The 11724-nt window shown below is 65.4% G+C and overlaps 2 protein-coding genes across 3 annotated transcripts; one reads left to right on the plus strand and one right to left on the minus strand.

Moving 5' to 3' along the window:
• Positions 1 to 3115: 3115 nt before the first annotated feature.
• LOC311212511 (uncharacterized protein) lies at positions 3116 to 5763 on the minus strand. 2 transcript variants are annotated; one of them, XM_084291914.1, is made up of 5 exons: positions 5071 to 5763; positions 4268 to 4603; positions 4073 to 4180; positions 3667 to 3752; positions 3116 to 3539 (listed from the first exon to the last, which is right to left on the minus strand). In XM_084291914.1, exons 1-5 carry the CDS (start codon positions 5144 to 5146, stop codon positions 3468 to 3470), a joined length of 678 nt encoding a protein of 225 aa, XP_084148040.1. In that variant the 5' UTR covers positions 5147 to 5763; the 3' UTR covers positions 3116 to 3467. The 2 variants fall into 2 exon arrangements, with proteins under 2 accessions (XP_084148040.1, XP_084148039.1); XM_084291913.1 differs by having other exon boundaries at positions 4268 to 4687.
• Positions 5764 to 8247: 2484 nt separating this feature from the next.
• On the plus strand, positions 8248 to 11581 carry LOC311212643 (deoxyribodipyrimidine photo-lyase-like; the record flags this gene model as incomplete). The annotated part of the gene is made up of 9 exons (XM_084292142.1): positions 8248 to 8518; positions 8656 to 8801; positions 8888 to 9070; positions 9293 to 9451; positions 9793 to 9991; positions 10082 to 10234; positions 10480 to 10601; positions 10742 to 10901; positions 11048 to 11581. 9 exons carry the CDS (start codon positions 8248 to 8250, stop codon positions 11200 to 11202), a joined length of 1548 nt encoding a protein of 515 aa, XP_084148268.1. The 3' UTR covers positions 11203 to 11581.
• Positions 11582 to 11724: the final 143 nt, after the last annotated feature.

The following is an 11724-nucleotide window of genomic DNA, read 5'->3' on the forward strand; positions in this document are numbered from 1 at the left end:
TGCAGCCCCGGCCCCGCTCTCCTGCTGGAGCTGGAGTCCCACAGGTGCAATCCCGCTCCAGGTCCCTCCTCTTTATAGGGATGGCAGAGGAGGCAGGTCCCCTCCCGCCCCCGGTGCTCTCCCTCCACGTCCCTGTCCCCAGCCCCTTCCCTCCCCGCCCTCCCCTCCACATCCCCACGAGGCTCTGGGGGCCCCCAGGGAGCACCGGCCCCTTACAACTGGGTGCGGGGTGGGGGGCACCCAAAATCCACCCCACAGGGACCTGATCCAGCCAGGGCACAGCCTGGGGGACACACAGCTGGGGCAGGCCCTGGGGCATCACCCAGCCCCTCCCAGTACTCCTCCGTGACTGGGAGCACTGGGGAGCCCCATCCAGACCCCCAGCACCACCACCCTGCGTGCGGGCGCAGCAGTGCCGGGGCGGGTGCTGGGTTGGTGCACCCCATATCCCCCCCACCTCCCAGCCCTCTACCCCTACAGCCTCTGCTCCCCGCTCGGGGCTCCCCGGGGGTGACAGGCGTTGCACAACACCCAGCAGTGGGTGTTTGGTGAGCAATTAATCGCTCCTTAACCAGCAGTGCCCGCGGGCGGCTCCTGCCCGCTGCCATTAGCGCGGCGTGCCCGCCCCAGCCGGCCTCGGTGGAGCTGGCGGCGGCGGCAGCGGCAGCGTGGGCGATGCCAGGGGTGGCCAAGTCACGCCAAAAACCCGTCACACCAACACACCCACGCCTCACCCCCCTGCCCGGGCACCGGGAGCTGGCCGTAAATCACCGCTCGCCCGGAACGAACGGGGAGAGCGGTGGCGATGCGGGGGGACAGCGCCCAAAAGCTCCCTCTCCTCTGCGCTCCCCAAAGCCCCCTCTGCCTTATTTTGGGCCAGCAGAGCTGAGGTATAGATCAGGGGAGGATCCAAGGATATCTCTGCACCCTGGCACCCAGATTGTCCTCGCTACGAGCACGGCGTCCCGCTCCCACCCCGGAAAGGGGCTGTGCATTAAATCCTTCTGCTGTGCCCCAAACCCGTAGATCCTTCTGCTGTGCCCCAAACCAGGATCCCAGCAAGCCGCCGGATCTCTCAGGGCCATTTCTCATCCGCAGTTATCGAGGCGGCCCAGCACAGGATGGACACCGGAGCCAAGAAATGGGACAGAGAGCACAGGACTCAGATCTGCACAGACACAGCCTGGGTTTGGGGGTCAGCACGGTCCCACCAAACCCACGGCGGGGAGGTGCTGGATCTGAGGATGGGATCCCCTCGGGATCCTGGGTCTGGGGTGGGCAGTGCCGGGAACCCCAGCGCCGGGGGGCTCAGCAGCAGGCAGCACAGTGTGGCACGGCAGCGCCTTATCGGCCTTCCTGGAATTAATGGGCTGCTTGTTCCAGCCCCACGGAGATTACGGCATCTCCTGCCGGCAAGGGCATCTGGAGGGGGCTCGGGGCAGGGGGGGGACGGGTTATCCAGGTTATCCATCAACCCCACAGGTTCTGGATCATTTGGTGCGCCGGGCACAGCGCGGTGAAGGGGAGGGGGACGCTGGAGGGGACACCTCGGTCACCAGGGGCTGGTGCCACCCTCCGGAGGTCCCCCTGGGTGCCGGGGAGAGGGGTCTGCAACCAGGGATGATGCTGATGGAGGGAAATAGGTTACAGCAGGAGGGTGAGGGATGGTTTGAGGGCTGGAAGAGCCCCTCACTGCGAGCAACATCCCTGTCCCAGTCAGCAGCTCATCCCAGCGAGGTGATGGTGGCAAAACCCCGTCCTGGTGGGGAGGCCCCACAGCACAGAGGAGAAACCCCTAAAGACATCTATGTTGGGAAGTGGAAGGTGGGAAAAATTCAAACTGGGACCCACAGGACTGGTGCTGAGGCACAGCTGGCTGCCATCACCTTCCCCCAGCTGCGAGCGGGGGCTCTGGGAGGGCTGCAGCTTCCCGGGGCGGTACCCACAGCCCAGCAAGCAGCAGGCACCCAGAGCGCAAGCATTCGGCCGTGCTGGGAGCCTGTCACAGCCCCGTGTCCCCATTTTGGGATCACAGCACCCCCGTCACAGCCGGGTCCCCTCTGCTCCGTCCCAGGATGAGGGCAGGGGGGGGCTTGGCCACCACCGGAGCATCTCCTCCCCCTGCCACGAAGGCAGCTGTGCCGGACGGGGATGGTAAGTGCCCCGGTCACCTTTTCATCCCAGCACTTGGGGACCTTTTTCCTCCCTTTGTGACGCACTTTGGCTGCCGTCTGCCGGCCTTGGCCCCGCGCCACGTCCCGGGGTCTGAAGTTATGGATTCAACAGCCGGCAGGATCAGCCCGGTGGGACTCGGCGTGGGAGGGCTCCTGGCCCGGCGCCACGGCGTGGGCAGAGCACGAGGATGATTTTGCCCCGTGCCCTACAAGGCGTGGGGAGCAGGGACCCCATCCAGCAGGCTCTGCCCTGCTTCCCCCTTGCTCTGCACCCCGCTGCAGCAGGAGCAGTGCTGTGCTAAGGGCTCAAAAAAAAAAAAAAAAAGCCTCCCAAAAAGCCAGGCAGCATCCCGGCTGGGAAATAGCTCCCTGGGGAATTGGGGTGTGCTCCTGCAGGCTGCTTTTCCCTGTGGGGAAACGTGTGCAGGTCCCGGAGGAGGAGAACCCCATCCAGCTGGGGCTGGTGGCCAGCAGCAGGTGACACGTCTGCGGGTGACACAGCCCAGAGCCTCAGGGCCAGGCAGTTCCCGTCCTCTCTCTCCCAGAATTGGGGTCACCATCAGCAGGGGCACTGTGTGACCACAGGGGGACATGTTTTTATGTCCCCATTTGTGCCCCCTCCCTGTCCCAGCCCGGCCTGCAACTCACACAGACCAGAATGAAAGGAACCAGCAGCGGGTTGGGGACAGATCCTGCCCAAATCGCAGCATCCTGGTGAGCTCTCGGGGCTCCAGACCCCACCGAGCCCCCCACCTTGCCCAGACCCTATATGCTGGGTGGCTCCGAGGTGGCTTCAGCCCCAAACGCCCCTTCCCTCGGCGGGACAGGGGCTGCAGGAAGGGATCAGCCAAAAACACCTCCCCCCCCCCCCGCAGTAACAACACAGCCATTTGGGTCATTATTTCACTTTTTAATCACTCCGCGAGGTGACTTGCTGAGGGTAAGAACTGCTTCGGCCTGATTTTATCTGCCTAATTAATCAGTTAATAAATGACTTCGCTGCGGGGGGATAGACGCTGCGGCCGTCTCCTTAACCAGAGACTGGGAAAAAAAAAAAAAACAAAAAACAGGGAAGGATTTCAGCCCACGGGATTTCCACAGCCTCACGGCGCACGCAGCCGGGGGGGGAGCACAGCAGCGACGTGGGACCCCCCGGCTGTGCCCCCGCAGCCAGCCAGGTCTTGAAATCTGCTTATTTCGGAGCACACAGGGGCTGACAACGGGCTGCAGGGGATCCTTCCTTGTCTTCCTCAGTGCCACGGGCGGCTGGGGGGCTGCAGCGTGGGGCAGCGCTCAGGGTTTCTTCCCACTCCACTGCATGGTGAAGTTGGCGTGCGGGAACATGGCCTGCAGCCCGTGGCGGAGCTGGGGGCAGAGGACGGCCGTGACACCAAACAGCATTGACAGGGGGTCCCAAAAGGGGTTTCCTGCCCCCTGTCCCCAGCCAGACAAAGGGGAGAGCCCCTTGGGAAGGGCTGCGGGCACAGCTCACCTCGGACACGATCAGGTCCTGCACTGTTTTGTTCCCAGGGTCCACGGGACCAGCCAGGCGCATGGACAGGAAGATGTGGGACTCCGCTGGGAGCAGAAGACACAGCTCTGCTGGTTCCCCTTCCACCTCACGCCTGGGGTCTCTCCCCAGCACCACAACCAGAGCTGAGCAGGCTCAGGTGTGCCCCCCACCCTCAGGCACGGTGTCTGTGCCACCCTGCTCTGCGCCACCCCCTGTGCGCACAGCAAACCACGCGCCCCGCACACCAACAGAGCCCCCAGGCTGAGAACACGGCAAAAGGAGGGGCTGCAGGACCCCAAAAGGCCACCGCCATGCCCATGGGACATGTGGGCCTTGCCATAAAGGCTTCAGAGAAGAGTTTGGGGTCCCAGGAGGTGGCACTTACCGCCTGGGCTCACGATGCCGGGGCAGGCGGGTTGTGCCGTCGGCTGGGCCGTGGAGGTGCTGGAGGTGTTGTTTGGGTTCTGGGTTGAGTTGGTGGCAGGGGAGGTGCCTGGGCAAAGCAACGTGGTGCTAGTTAGTTAGCCAGAGGGTCCTAAACCTGGGGAAGACCCACCCTTCACCCCTCAGCCTCACTCACCCGTGGTGGCACCGGGGCTGCGGGGTGACGCCTGGGTGTCCGGGGATGTCCCCGTGGTCAGGGTGGAGGCACCAGGGCTGGTCCCGTTTGTGGTCCCCAGTGCCTGGCTGGGATTTGGGGTGCTCCCAGGCACCCCAGAGCTGGTGGGGGGGGGGGCTGTGGTGTCCAGAGGGGCTGTCGAGGGCTCGGTGGATGCACCCGTGTGTGGGGCTGTGGTGGGAGGAGAGGGACGGCTGCTCCCCGGGGGTGTGCTGGGTGTCTCTGGAGAGGAGGATCCTTTTTCGGGGCTGGAGGCTGTGCCGGTGGAGGCGGTGGTGGGCGGCAGCGCCGTGGTCTCTGTGGGTTTCAGGGAGGCAGAGAGAGCTGAGGTCGCTGTAGCATTCAGGTCAAGCAGCCACCTCCTCCCTGAGCTGCTGCAGCCTGCCAGAAGTTAAATAATAATACTATGAAGGGCAAAGGTCTGCTCGCAGCCCCTGCCCAGGTGGATGTCTGCTCCGGAGGGCCCCATCCTCGCACAAGGGAGGAGGTGGGAGCCCACCTCTGCATCCCGTCCACCCCGGAGAGGCGAGAGCAAGCAGCTGCAGCCCCAGGCAGCCCCCAGGAAGAGGCAGAGGGAATTCGCTGTGCGAGGCAGCAGAAATCAAGCAAAACCTGTTGCTTACAGAGCACAGCCCCATTCTTCTGCTCAGCAAGCAGCACCCGCAGCGTGTCCCCTCCCGTGCCCCCCACTGTGGGTAAAGCCACCCCGGGGCCACCCAGCGCCCTGGCAGCGATGCTCCCCATGCATCCCTCTCGTCCCTTACCCAGCGCCAGCTCGGGCACGGCGAGGCTCAGCAGCAGCAGCAGGGGCAGGGGCAGCCCTCCTCTGTGCCCGGCCATGTCCAGGCAGGCAGGAGCCGATGCCCCCCCAAAAAAGGCCAGCTCCGGGTGCTCCCCACAGCCCTGGCACTGCGGTGGCTGTGCTCCCTTTGCCGGATAGAGGCAGAGCACCCAGGTGGGTGCTTTTATTCCTTGGGTGCTGGCAGGGAAGGGGGTGCTCCCAGGGATGGGTGCGATGCCCAGCAGACCTCCACCAGCCCCCGGGGCAGAGATCCTCTGCCTGGTGAGGGGACGGCTCCGATGGGAAAAAGCCCGGGGAAGCAGCTGGGCTGCTTGGGGCCGTCCCTACGCCCCGAGACAGGGGTGATGCTCGGTGCCAGCAGCACCGCAGCCCCCGGGAGCCAACAGCCCGCTCTGCCTGCGGCCGAGCAAGCGGCCGGGAGAGCAGGCGGCGCTCAGGAAGGGCGTGCTCCAGCCCAAGGACTTCTCTCCCGGGCCGTCTGCGCAGGCATCACTTCCCCAGAGCGTGTCACGGCGGCGCGGGGCCGCTTCCTTCTGGCCGGGCTCACGATCGAGCCCGCACGGAGGCGCCCGCAGGCACCGGGCACGGCCTCGGAAGCGGCCGGGACGAAGGCACCCAAGGGTGCCGGGGAGAGGAGCACGGGGGGCGCCCAGGGGACGGGGCTCCGGCGGCGGGGGCGCCACGGGGAGCGCGCCACCACGGGGAGCGCGCCACCACGGGGCCACGCCCACCGCGAGGCCACGCCCATTCGTAGCCACGCCCGCTGCCGCCCGCCCATTCATCCCCGGCACCGCCCTACCGCTGGCCACACCCACATCTCGCCCGCCCATTCAAGCCGCGCCCGTAAAGCCACGCCCATTTTCATTGGCCACGCCCACTCTTGGCCACGCCCACCCCCCGCCCTATATAAAGCCCGCGGCGGGGCGCTGCCCTCCCCCTGCACTCACCTGCGGTGCTGGCAGCGGGGCTCTGGGGAGTGTCCGGGGGTGTCCCCACGGTCCCGGCTGTGGTCCCTGGGGGCTGGCTGGGGGTTGAATTGCTCCCAGGGCCCCCGGTGCTGGGGTGGGAGGGGGTTGTGGGGTCCAGAGGCGTTGTGGGGTCCGGCGGGGTTGTGGAGGGCTCGGTTGGTGTGATGGGAACGGGGCTGCTGCTCCCCGGGGATGTGGTGCTGAGCGCCGTGGTCACCGCTGGCCCTTTGCTGGTGCTCGTGGTGACCACCGAGGTGGAGGGGAGAGAGGTGGAGGGGAGGGTGGGGAGCGAGCTTGGTGCAGCTCCTGCCGAGGTGGTGCTCGGAGCTGGGGACACGCCGGTCCCCAGCGATGTGCCTGCTGTCACCTCAGGCCGGGTGGGTATCGTGGCCCCAGAGGTTGGGCTTGGGGGCGTGGTGGCGGCCGTGCTGGTGGCGTAAGGGTGCAGCGTGGTGCTGGTGGGAGAGCCCACGCTGCCACTCACCTCCAACGGGGGGCTGCTGGGGGCTGCCAGGCTGCTGCTCCAGGGCAGCAGGGTGCTGCTCGTGGAGGGACCCGTCGGCACGCTGGGTGTCTCTGGGGTGGAGGCTCCCGTTTCTGGGCTGGAGGGAGGCACGGAGGCTGTGTCGGTGGTGGGCAGCAGCGTCAGGGTCTCCATGGGTGTCAGGGAGGTGGAGGGAGCTGAGGTCACCGTAGCATTTGTGGCTGTGGTCCCTGCAAAGAGGTGGGACAGCAAGGTGTCACCGTGATGGAGCTGGGGATGGCTCAGCACCACCACCACCAGTTCCTGGAGGCACCCTAGGCTATGGGGTCAGCAGCGGGGCTCTGCCATCCTGCAGGGACCCTACATGGGTTCCTCCTGAGCAGCAGCACCCCGCTCATCAGTGTGGAAGGACAATAAACACCCCAGCCTGATGAACAAGGAACCAACTGCAGGCACGGCCACCCTCTGGGCAGAAACACCTCCTGGCACCAGCGATAAGCCCCGTGCCACCCTCTCCATCCCTCCGGGGGGGAAGTCAAACAAACCCGTCTGACGGGAAGAGCTGAGCAGGAACCGGTTACCGCGCTCGGGCTGGAATCTCCCGGGCAGTTTACACAAAGCTCTCTGCTGCAGATCTTCAGGAACCGATAACGCGATGCATAAATAGTGGCAGCGGGGGAAGTCAGCCCCGTAGGAAGGGAGGGAGAGGGGAGAAAATCCCTGCTTGCGTGGCAGACGTGCTGCAACCCACGTAAGCTCTGCAGGGGTTGAGGGATGGGGTCGGGGGCTGTTCCCCAGGGCTCGTAGGAGGCCGTAAGGCTGCAGGCCCTGAATTTCCTCCCTGGACATCACTTCTGCGTTGTGCTGAGGGCGAACACTTGCAGTTTCCCGGTCCTACAACAGCCCAGCTCCCCTGCCAGCAGGGAAGGTGACACCCCCTGTGGGGACCCAGGCAGCAAGGTGCAGTCCTGGAGCTCCTCAGCCTGCCAGAGATGCGTGTGAGATGCTACTGAAATAAAACTTGACATGGAGATGAAGCCACCCCAGGGCCACCCAGCTCCCCGTGCATCCCGCTCGTCCCTTACCCAGCGCCAGCTCGGGCACGGCGAGGCTCAGCAGCAGCAGCAGGGGCAGGATCAGCCCTCCTCTGTGCCCGGCCATGTCCAGGAGGGAGGGAGCGATGCCCCCCTCCCAAAAAAGGCCAGCTCCGAGCCCTCCCCGCAGCCCCGGCACTGCGCTGTGTGCGCTCCCTTTGCCGGACAGAGGCAGAGCACCCAGGTGAGCGCTTTTATTCCCCAGGTGGTGGCAGGGGAAGGGGGTTTCCACCCCCCCGGGGCCACTCCCTGGGCTGGGTGCGGTGCCCAGCAGGCACCCACGGGGGGCAGCGGGACCCCCAGCACCCCGGGGCCATCCCCAGCACCCCTGGGGCCGTGCTGGGCATGGGGAGGGGGTCGGTGCCAGCGGGGACCCCATGGGGGGACCAGGTTGGGTTTAGGGGCAGGGACAGCAGCCCCTGGGCGGTGCACGGTCGGGAGGCCCCGCCCCTTATCCTGAAGCCCCGCCCCCTTTTTTCCTTGGCCCCGCCCCTTGTTGTATAACGCCCGGCGCCACGTGGGGAAGGCTCCGGGGGTCCCTGGTGGGGTTGGCAGCCGTCGGGAGGGGGTCCCGGAGCTGTACCGGGCTGAGGATGCCGAGGGGCAGCGGGAAGAGGAAAGCCTCCGGGGGTGGCGAGGCTGCGAAGAGGAGGGAGAAGGAAGAGGAAGAGGAGGAGGAGGAGGAAGGAGAGGCCGAGGGGAGGCTGGAGGCAGCGCTGCGGGTGGCCCGGCGGGCGGCCGCCCCCTCGGTGCGGGAGTTCAGGTACAACAAGAAGCGGGTCCGGCTCGTCTCCCGGGGCCCCGAGCTGCTGGAGGACGCCAAATGCATCCTCTACTGGATGTCCCGGGACCAGAGGGTGCAAGGTAAGGATGTCACCCCCTCCGCCTCCACCCTTCCCTAGAGCTGGGGGGCGCTGGGGGGGCTCCACATGTGCAGCCCCCGGCTCCTTCCCCTCGCAGCGCATCCCCTGTACAGCCCCTGTGCTTTATTCCCCCCCTAGATAACTGGGCTTTCCTCTACGCCCAGCGCCTGGCCCTCAAACAGGAGCTGCCTCTGCGCGTCTGCTTCTGCCTGGTGCCCAAATTCCTCGGTGCCACCATCCGCCACTACGGCTTCATGCTGCGGGGGCTGCAGGAGGTCAGCAAGGTACGGCCACCGCGGGGACACGCGGGGGTCCTGGAGGGACACGGAGCCACCAGGACCGTCCCCCAGCCCTCTTCGTCTCGTTGCAGGAGTGCACGGAGCTGAACATCCCCTTCCACTTGCTGCTGGGCTACGCCAAGGACGTGCTGCCCCCCTTCGTGGTGCAGCAAGGCGTGGGGGGGCTGGTGACAGATTTCTGTCCCCTGCGTGTCCCCAGGCAGTGGGTGGAGGACGTCAGGGAGAGGTTGCCCGAGGACGTGCCCTTTGTGCAGGTGGGTCCCTGTGATCTATGAGGGTGTGGGAAACCCAGGCTGGTGAGATAGGGAAGAAACAAAGGGTCTCGTGTTTGGGATCACCGTAGAGGTGTACTGGAGTGGCCTGAGCAGGGAGGGGTGAGGACGTTGTCCTGGGTGTGGGTCGTGCCATCAGGACCATTTGCTTCTCATTTGCTTCTCATTTGCTTACGGCTCCTCCTCCGCGGCTTTGCTTCCCAGGTGGATGCCCACAACATCGTGCCCTGCTGGGTCACCTCCCCCAAGCAGGAGTACAGCGCCAGGACCATCCGGGGCAAGATCCACAGCCAGCTCCCGGAGTTCCTCACCGAGTTCCCTCCCGTCATTCGGCACCCGCATCCCCCGTCCTGCCCCGCAGAGGTACTTGGAGCAAACCCTCCACATCCGGCCCCAGATAGCTTCACAGCTGCTTTGTGATCCTGGGAGCGGGGACGATGACCTGGCCACAGGCAGTGGGAGATGGGGAGGCCCTGGGGAAGGGAGATTCCCACCCCATTCTTCCAGATATTGAGCAAATCTCAGCCATGCAGGGCTGGTTTGTAGCTGGCATGAGCTGGCGGCTTGCAGGTTGGGGACAGCCCTAAGTGGTGGGCACATGGGGGACGTAAATACGGCTCAGGGCAGCCCTGGCTGGAGATCATCTGCTGCTGGGGCTCAGCTCTAGCACAGCAAACACCCTCACACCGCTTGGTTGCTCGCAGCCCATCGCGTGGGACGCCTGCTACTCCAGCCTGCAGGTGGACCGCTCGGTGGCGGAGGTGGAGTGGGCGACCCCCGGCACCTCGGCGGGGCTGGCCGTGCTGCAGTCCTTCATCGCCGAGCGGCTGAAATCCTTCAGCTCCCACAGAAACGACCCCAACAAGGCGGCTCTCAGCAACCTCTCTCCCTGGTTCCACTTCGGTGAGTGCCCCGGCCGTCCTGCCATGCTCAGCATCACAGCCGGGTGACCCGATGGGTGACCGGGACCCATGCCTTCCCCCCTGTCCCCAGGCCAGGTGTCCACCCAGCGAGCCATCCTGGAGGTGCAGAAACACCGGCGTGCCCACAAGGAGTCGGTGGACGCGTTCGTGGAGGAGGCCGTGGTGCGGAGGGAGCTGGCCGATAACTTCTGCTACTACAACGAGAACTACGACAGCCTGCAAGGTGGTGCCCTGGGGCGGGTGGGCAACCCTAGGGGCCCAAACTGTGCTCATCCCAGTTTGGCAAGCCCCTCTTTTCCCTAAAGAAGGGGCCGTAGGGGCAGTAATGTGCCATCGGTATCATCTAGATACAGGGCAGGAGGCATAATGCCCCCTTGCGAGGCTGCCTGCAGGGCTGGGGTCTCCAACGCTTGGTTTCCCCCTCGCCCATGGAGCAGGGCGCTCAGCGGTGTCCCTCATCTCCCACAGGTGCTTACGACTGGGCGCAGACCACCCTGAGGCTCCACGCCAAGGACAAGAGGCCTTTTCTCTACGAGCTGCAGCAGCTGGAGCAGGCCACCACGCACGACCCGCTCTGGAACGCTGCCCAGGTCGGGGATCCCAAAGGCCCCGCTGCCTCCCCTGGGACCCCCAGCCACGCCGAGGGGGCTGCGGCCGTGCCGTGGGGTGAATGGGGTCTGGGAAGGGCTGGGACACGAGCTGAGCCCTGTGTCTGTCCCTTTCCCCACAGCTGCAGATGGTTCGGGAGGGCAAGATGCACGGCTTCCTGCGGATGTACTGGGCCAAGAAGATCCTGGAGTGGACCCGCTCCCCCGAGGAGGCCCTGCAATTTGCCATCTACCTCAACGACCGCTACGAGCTGGACGGGAGAGACCCCAACGGCTACGTAGGCACGTTGTGGGATGGGTTATGGGGTGGGGGTCCCCTCCTTTGATGGTCACAGCATGGGGATGAGGACAGGCCTCTCAGCCTCTCCATCGTCCTTGGCACCCCGCTGGCACGGGGCAGAGCTGATGTCCACCTCCGTGTCCACCAGGCTGCCTCTGGTCCATCTGCGGCATACACGACCAGGGCTGGAAGGAGCGGGACGTCTTCGGGAAGATCCGCTACATGAACTACTCCGGCTGCAAGCGCAAGTTTGACGTGGACCAGTTCGAGCGCCGCTACGCCCCCCGAGAGCTCGCCCAGTGACCGGCACAGCGGTGCTCAGGGTGCAAGGGGTGAGACGGGTCGTGCTCCTCCCTGCTCAGGGTGGACATGCCTTTGTCATGGTGCTGGCTCACACCTAACCCATGATTAGTGCTGCTGGAGGGCTCCTAGCAGCGGCAAACCCCAGGGTTTTGCAGGTTTCTGCTTTTTGTTACCCCCAGCTAGAAATGAGGCAGCTGTGCAGGGCTTGATGCAGGCAGCAAGGTGAAATCCTCAGCCAGAGAGCTTTCCCACAACCACTGTGCCCAGGGTAAGCCAGTCTGTGCAGCTTATACCTACAGCTTAGTTTTTCCTTTTTCTGGGGAAAAATCCCAAGAACCAGGCTCCTGATGCCATGCTTCCTGCAGAGCTCCTCGGTGCGGAGCCAGCGCGGTGCTGGGCTTGCCCAAGCGCCCTCAAACAGTTCCCCCCTGGCCTTTTGGTGTGAGGTTTACAGCTTGTATCCCCGGTGTTTGTGGGTCAATGCACGAGCCCTGCTGTGGGCAGGGGTCTCAGTACAGCTCA

Source organism: Netta rufina, assembly GCF_964035555.1.
Source record: "Netta rufina genome assembly, chromosome: 9".
Taxonomy (NCBI): Eukaryota; Metazoa; Chordata; class Aves; order Anseriformes; family Anatidae; genus Netta; species Netta rufina.